Source organism: Cucurbita pepo, chromosome LG02 (assembly GCF_002806865.2).
Source record: "Cucurbita pepo subsp. pepo cultivar mu-cu-16 chromosome LG02, ASM280686v2, whole genome shotgun sequence".
Taxonomy (NCBI): Eukaryota; Viridiplantae; Streptophyta; class Magnoliopsida; order Cucurbitales; family Cucurbitaceae; genus Cucurbita; species Cucurbita pepo.
The window spans coordinates 10428025-10435884 of record NC_036639.1 but is presented as its reverse complement, the minus strand read 5'-3'; the positions used below and the strand labels follow the sequence as shown (position 1 = coordinate 10435884).

Here is a 7860-nt window from a genome sequence, read left to right as displayed (position 1 = left end):
TTTCTAAATGAATTAATTTTACAATTTTTTAAAAAAATAAATCAAATTGACATTAATTTTAATAAAAATTAAATGGAAATGCGTTTGTAATGCAGGTGGTGATGAAGAAAGTTACCAGACTTTGTTCGAGTAAGCCTATAGTTACCGTTAACAACAATTTCCCAGGCCCCACCATTTATGCTCGAGAAGACGACACCGTTTTGATCAAAGTCGTCAACCATGTCCCATATAACGTCAGCATCCATTGGTCCGTACACATTTCTATCTTAAAAAAATTTAATTGTTTCTATTACCTAATTAATTTTACTTAATAATTGTGAAAAAATAATATTTTTTTTTAATGTTCACGTGACTCAATAATCCGATTAACCTAAACTAACTAACTATTTCGCTAGGGGCTGAATTAGTAATTAATATTTAAATTTTATAAAATTTTAGTTATTAACATAATATGTATTATGGATAAGTGTAATTTTTTTAAATAATTTAAATAAAAAATAACGCCGTTAAGATTGTAAACTTTATTTGAGTTGTTTATATCGATGACCAAACCAACCCGTTAATTCAAATAATTTTTAATTAAATATTATAAATATGGTAAGGATGATTTTTTAAAAAAAATATATTAATTATTAAAAAATACATTTTATTTTATAATTATTTTAAAAAATAATTCTTTCCATTTATATATGGTTAAGCTAAATTTAATTAAATTANTTTTTTTTTTTTTTTTTTTTTTTTTTTTTTTTTTTTTTTTTTTTTTTTTTTTTTTTTTTTTTGAAGTCTGATGGTTAGAATTCCGTCAGGCACGGCATTAGACAGCTGAGGACAGGATGGGCGGATGGGCCGGCCTATATAACACAGTGCCCGATCCAACCAGGACAGAGCTACGTCTACAACTTCACCATCACCGGTCAGCGAGGCACCCTTTTCTGGCACGCCCATATTCTCTGGCTCAGAGCTACTCTCTATGGCGCAGTCGTTATTTTGCCCAAGCTTGGAGTCCCTTATCCATTTCCCACGCCCCATAAGGAGATGGTTCTTATATTGGGTACTTGCTCATCTTTTGGGAGCTCGTTTTCATCCTTTTTGAGTTGTGCATCCTAGGTGTTTGTTGAAATGCTCTAACCAACTCTTTGTTTTTGTTTTTGTTTTTTGGTTGTTTTAGGTGAGTGGTGGAAGTCTGATGTTGAAGCTGTTATTAATGAGGCTACTAAGTCTGGTTTGGCTCCTAATGTCTCTGATGCTCATACCATCAATGGCCATCCTGGGCCTGTCCAAGGTTGTCTCACTCGAGGTAATGGGCTGTTTGTTGTAGCTGTAGCCATTTAGCTGTATGCATTTCAAATTTGAGTCGATAAGATAAGTAATTGTATTACCGATAGTTGCAAAGTATAGCTCAACTAGTTAAGTCATATGTTCTGACCAAGAGGTACAAAGATCGAAGCCCCTGCTCTTCATACAATTTTCACTTAAAATGAAGATTTTCTGCTCCATTACGAGGCATCCTTGAATGATGCAATTTTGACACTTCTAATATGATAATGGATATATTTGGTTCACAGGATTCAGTATGCCAGTGCAGCATGGTAAGACATATTTGCTGCGAATCATCAACGCTGCACTGAATGAAGAACTGTTCTTTAAGGTTGCTGGCCACAAACTCACTGTCGTCGAAGTTGATGCCGCGTACACGAAACCTTTCAACACCGACACCATTGTCATAGCCCCCGGCCAGACCACAAATGCCCTTTTGACCGCCGACCACGGAAGTGGCAAGTATGCAATTTCAGCATCAACTTTTATGGATACCCCCATTGTTGCTGTTGATAATGTGACAGCCATTGCCACTTTACATTACACAGGCACACCTTCTACTACCCCTACCAGCTTCACTGGCCTGCCTCCCCAAAATGCCACCCCAGTTGCAACAAAGTTCACAAACTCCCTTAGGAGCTTGAACTCAAAACAATACCCTGCAAAAGTTCCATTAGAAGTTGATCATTCCTTGCTTTTCACCATTGGCCTTGGCATTAACCCTTGCAAAACTTGCTCGAGTGGCAACCAAGTGGTGGCTGATATAAACAATGTTACATTTGTTATGCCAACCATTTCACTCCTTCAATCTCATTACTTCAATATCAATGGTGTTTTTACTGATGATTTTCCTGCAAATCCTCCAATAAGATACAACTATACAGGGAATCAGCCAAGCAACTTGCAGACAATGAGTGGAACTAGGCTTTATAGACTGGCCTACAACTCTACGGTCCAATTAGTCTTACAAGACACTGCAATGATAGCTCCAGAGAACCATCCAATTCATCTTCATGGATTCAACTTCTTTGTTGTTGGAAGTGGCTTGGGAAACTTCAATCACAAGAAAGATCCTAAGAAATTCAATCTTGTTGACCCTGTGGAGAGGAATACAATTGCTGTTCCTTCTGGTGGATGGGTTGCTTTAAGATTCAGGGCTGATAATCCAGGTAACGACCTATATAACTTAGTCTCTAATATTAAATTTCATTTCAAATCTTGAAGAAGTTTCAATTTCATCATACATATATGTGTGTTCATGCAATTTGTGGGCTTTTTGTGGTTCATTTTGGCAGGGGTTTGGTTTATGCATTGCCATTTAGAAGTGCACACAACATGGGGACTTAAGATGGCATTTCTAGTGGACAATGGGGAAGGGCCAGAAGAGTCTCTTCTTCCTCCTCCAAATGACCTTCCCAAATGTTAGGTAAGCCCCCATTGAATTCATAAAATTTAAGGGCAAAAAAAGTATGGAAAAGGAACTGAAGTTCTATCAGAACTGCCCTAAAAAAGGCAAGAGTTCTTGAGCAAAAAGAAAGCAGCTGCTTATTCCTGTATAGAACAGCATGGAGATTCTTTCAAATCTTGTTGGTTGGGCTGTCATTTGTTTATATTGCCTTGCGGGTTATTATGTAATTTTGTGAATGTTTTCTTGTTTTCTTTTCTGGGGTGGTTTAAAATGTATAAACTGCATTGATTGTTGTATAAAATCCAATAACAATTAACTTTTTCAGAGATTACTTTGTATCTGAGTTGTAAAAAAATGGCTAACTTAGATGAATTTGGTTGATGGAATGAACCAAATTTATGTTTCTCAAATAAAAGGAAAGAGAAGTTGTTTGGTGTAAATTTTTTTAACAATTAATTTATTAGATGTTGAATACCAATATTTTATCTAATTAATCTATTTTTTATATTTTAAAGTTAATATTTACCGAACATTATTTAATTTATTCGACCATTTATTTGTGTAAAAGCAAAGTTTCTAGCGATTATTTTAAAAGCTACATCTAATATTGTCATACTCACTAGAAGATTTACTAAGTCGAGTCATGAGAAGCCTAAGAGATACATAAGTTTATTGAGCTTGCTCTTAATCGAGTCGAGGTGTCTTTCAAACTCTACAAGTATCGAAACTCCTCTTATGAAGATATACAATATAGTCCTAGCTAGCTCGCCTAACACCAATTTGATTTCAGCATTGACTTAAGTATCGAAATATGTTATACATAACACTACACCAATGTGAATAATCTCTCGTCGAACACCCAAACAACTCATCTAGACACCTTAGCTATAAATTTAAGCCAATTTTACTTAAATTTTCAAATCAAATGCAGAAAAATTGCAGGAGTCCAGTTGAAGCACAAGCTTTTTTTAGATATCCAATCTTTTCAACTCCTGCAGACCCACAAAAACCATATACTCCATCCCCATGAGAATGTTTATATCAGTACAAAAAAGTTAAGCGACCTCTTTATATACGATAGCTAACGTATATATTATCGCATCGCACATAGCGTTACATTTTGATGATAACGACCTCAGTACTGTGCCTAATTTTACAAAACAAGATTACCAAATCAACAATATATCAAAACCGATTTCACTGCAAGCTGGCTGCAAGATTGAATGGTTCATGCTGAATAACATCATCTGTAGTAAGATGCCATGAAGTAAAGCATGATAGCTGATGAACTGGTGATCAATAGTTCCTGTGAATACAAAAAATGGTAAATCTTGTGCATAATGTATCATGCATTTATCTCAGCATTCTGTGATAATTTGAACTTTCGAGTCATTATCACATGTATGGTGCAAGAGAAAAAAAAATTGTTATGATTGAAAAAATTTTAAATAGTGATTAGAGGTACTGGCCAACTATTTGACACTGCATGAAGCATATGAAGTAGGTCGGTCCATTTCTGATAATGCAGATAGTAGCGAAAAAGAAGAAAGAAATAAACGAAAAGAGACGATGACAAGAAAACCACAATCCATATGATTGGTTTAACTATCCTTGTCGATCGATTTTGTTCGTTTTAGTCAGTTGCAGCAGCTAATTAGCTTTGTAGTTTTTGATCGTTTTCCAGTTGGCCTTGCATTATTTTCTTATTTTCTTTAAACAACTATGGCACATTCCAGACTTGAATTTAAAAACATGACCTCCTTCGGCTAGAAAAAGATTTACAATACGCACAACAGCATATGCATGGATATTAGTATAACCAAAATGGCAGTACCTGACTATTGTAGAGAACAACTGGGATATAGCTGCCCACGAACTCGATGAAATTCAAGATACCAGTATATGCCTGCAACAAATAAACCAAAATAATAAAGCTACAAGGAGAGGGAGAAAAAAAAAAAGAATAATAACAAAAAGAATTGAAGAAAAATTAGATTTGAAGATCTAGCATATAATAAAAAGAGCCAAACAAGTCAAAATAAAACCCTAAATTCCAATTTTCTTCATACAAGATGTCTACAAGAATGACATTCAGATCACAATGTTTGCTACAAGATAATACACAGATATGCTAATCCGTTTCGATATAATCGATAGGTTAAATCAATTTGAATTGAAGTTTTAAATTGATTTTCAATTCAAAATCAAGAGATTTTAGATTTAACTGATAAATTCAATTACTTCCCTAGAATTCTTAATCCCAAATCTAATTGTTAAAATTTTTCATTAAAGCACTTAAGTACTATATTAAGTTAACTAAGATTGGAAGTATCATTAACTGAACTAATTCGGGTTATATCTTGATGCAATTCTGATAATTGGTTCAACTAGTTATAACAGCAATTAATGAAAAGCATCAAAAGTCAAATAAATGGAAAAGACAGAATGACTCCTAAACTGACTACATCAATGGATGAATCATACATAATTTCTCACAAACAAATCTGACCGAACATATACAATTATGTACACCCAGTTCACTCATAACAATTATATGCAGAAAAAATATGGTCATTTCAAGACTCATAGATATCAAATATCCAGACATCACATTTCGATCTATAAAATATGCGTGGGATCCCATTTTCTACAACCGAATGACACCGTGAAAACTTTACTTGATTGTTAAAATAAAATTAGTTAAATAGTAAAAGCATAAACATAAATGACGTTATGTAATAATTGGCAAATACAAGAAATTTCTAGAATTTTGCTAGTCAGGTAAGAAAGTTGTGCATGATACATCCATTTTTTTTTACTACCGACTCTTATTTATTTAAGAAAGAGAGTAACAAAATTTTGGCTAGTTAAAACTAGTGATTGCACATTCATAGCCAGAAGCTAAGGTAGGTCATAGAAGTGATCATTTTGCTTCATGAACGATGAGCAGAAATGAGCAGAGGAAAGATGAAATACCAAAGAGGAAACAGCAATACATCCAAACACTAGAGCAAGAGATCGTAGTATCCGCTTTCCCATCCGTATACCTCGTCCTGAATCTTCACCATCTTCCTGCAGTCAGTATGAAGTATCATATATGAGTACACACAAAAATTGGAACAACTATTACAGCAAAATGTTGCATACTCCATATTCTCTGTATACGATATTGGAAACAGAAAATTGACAAAAAAAAATAAGTGTTCTTTCTAGCTTCTCAACATACCGTAAATGAGGGTGATACAGCTGGTTCAAAAGCTTTCAGCTTTTCAAAAATCCGATAAACAAAAGCAAATGCCAAGAACTGCAGAGGTTTATATTCAGCACCGCCACTGAAAAGGGCCCAAGCAGTCTGCACAAAGCAATAAAAAAAAATGAAGTTTCATCAAACACAAATTTACCATCTTCAGTCTCCATAAACTTTATTGGATGCCCTAAAAATTCAAGAAAAAAACCAATCATGTCACTCAGATTCACAAGGAAGAAAAAAAAATCCCGTGAGACATACCCTCAACAACGATGATAAAGATGGCAAAAATGAATTTAAAATTTTTCTTAGTTTCACAATTACACTAAGCAAAGTTGTCTGTTGTGTTATAACCTTGAAGCCAAAACAAAATGAAAAGATATCTTTACTTCTATGAATCGACAAGCACGTGGGAACAATTACTATTATTTTGTTCAACGTAGAGAGAGAAAAAAAAAAAAGAATACAAACACTTGTTAGCATTCCGTGTCAAATTGAAGGAGAAACAAAGACAAAATAATGAAGGCTCAGATGATCGACCATCTTTCAATACTTACAAATACAGCAGATATTGCCATATTAATTTGCATATCTCTGGGGCTAGATTTCGAAAACCTGAAAAATCATTTGATTTCAGAAATAAGGAGTTATCTAAGAGGAACAAGAAGAGCATTGGAAACACTACACTAGATATTAGAGAAAATATGAATTAGGTAAACAGATTATACATATCTACAGATAATGTCATCAACTGAATAATTAAGCAATTGCTTTATCTTTGGCATATAATAGGCGAACACATATATATATTATCAGAAAACGTGTTCATGCTTAGTAATAAAAAATAATAATGAGATTCAATTGACCACAGAAAACTTCTATCCATGGTCTAAGATTAAGGTACACAGATACTTCAATTATCTGGCAATGGAAACCTGGAAAAATGTAACAGAACATTGGCTAGAGTTCAACTCAAATAATAGAAGACTCAAGAGACCACCGACCTTCTGGCTTTTATATAATAAATTAAGACTATCACTCCACAGACAAAAGCCAATGTGGCTGTATACAAATGTGCGAAAAGGGGGAAATCATTAACTCCTAAAGATGTATAAATCTAAATCTATACTTATTTTTAGCAAGAAACAACTTTTCTATATAAATCTAAATTTATAAAGTGGACAAGGTTTGACAATTAGAGATCAACATATTTTAAAGAATATACGGTCACAAGTACATCTAACATAAATAAAGAATAATAAGACNAAAAAAAAGAAAAAAAAAGGGAAGACTGCACACACCATAGACATTTTAGAGTAATGTTTAAACATTGCTTAGATTATGCATGAGGATGAAAATAAGCACCAAACTTTATGTTTATGTGAAGTTTTCAAGTTAACATAACTCTATTTGCATCAGGGAAACAATGGTTCGAAAGATGTTACCTCCTTCGGCAGAAATGGTCTTAGAAACTTAGGAAGAAAAATTGAAAACTGTGCTATGGAGATGTGTACGACTAATAATTCAGTAGTGAGAGACACGGGAGAGAAGAGAGAGAAAATAAGGGCAGAATGGGGACTGCTCAACTTCACAATCGGCATGTATGTAGAATTGAATTATATGTAATTAACAAGTAGATACAACTTCTTGTTGCCTAAAGTTAAAGTAAATCAAACATTTCCATTCATTTGTTAATAATGAGATAACAATTATGCAGCTTTTAAAGGTAATTTTCCTGAAACCCAAGTAAGAAACAGCATAATAACAGTGATTCTGTTCTATACGTTGTACGTACCTTCACTGAGCCAAAAGTAAGACCCTTCTTCCGGTTGGTGAATTGTGCCATCATCACTTTGTCATAAGCTTTCTCCAGCTGGAAATATCATGT

General features: G+C 33.8%; 2 protein-coding genes across 2 annotated transcripts; one reads left to right on the top strand and one right to left on the bottom strand.

Moving 5' to 3' along the window:
• Positions 1–89: 89 nt before the first annotated feature.
• On the top strand, positions 90–3063 carry LOC111788453 (laccase-4-like). Its single transcript, XM_023668787.1, has 5 exons — positions 90–247; positions 807–1051; positions 1169–1297; positions 1566–2486; positions 2613–3063. The coding sequence occupies exons 1-5, from the start codon at positions 90–92 to the stop codon at positions 2741–2743; spliced, it is 1584 nt and encodes a 527-aa protein (XP_023524555.1). The 3' UTR covers positions 2744–3063.
• A 701-nt stretch (positions 3064–3764) lies between these two features.
• Positions 3765–6636, bottom strand: LOC111787686. Its single transcript, XM_023667714.1, has 5 exons — positions 6530–6636; positions 5952–6077; positions 5702–5797; positions 4560–4631; positions 3765–4031 (listed from the first exon to the last, which is right to left on the bottom strand). The coding sequence occupies exons 1-5, from the start codon at positions 6560–6562 to the stop codon at positions 3969–3971; spliced, it is 390 nt and encodes a 129-aa protein (XP_023523482.1). The 5' UTR covers positions 6563–6636; the 3' UTR covers positions 3765–3968.
• Positions 6637–7860: the final 1224 nt, after the last annotated feature.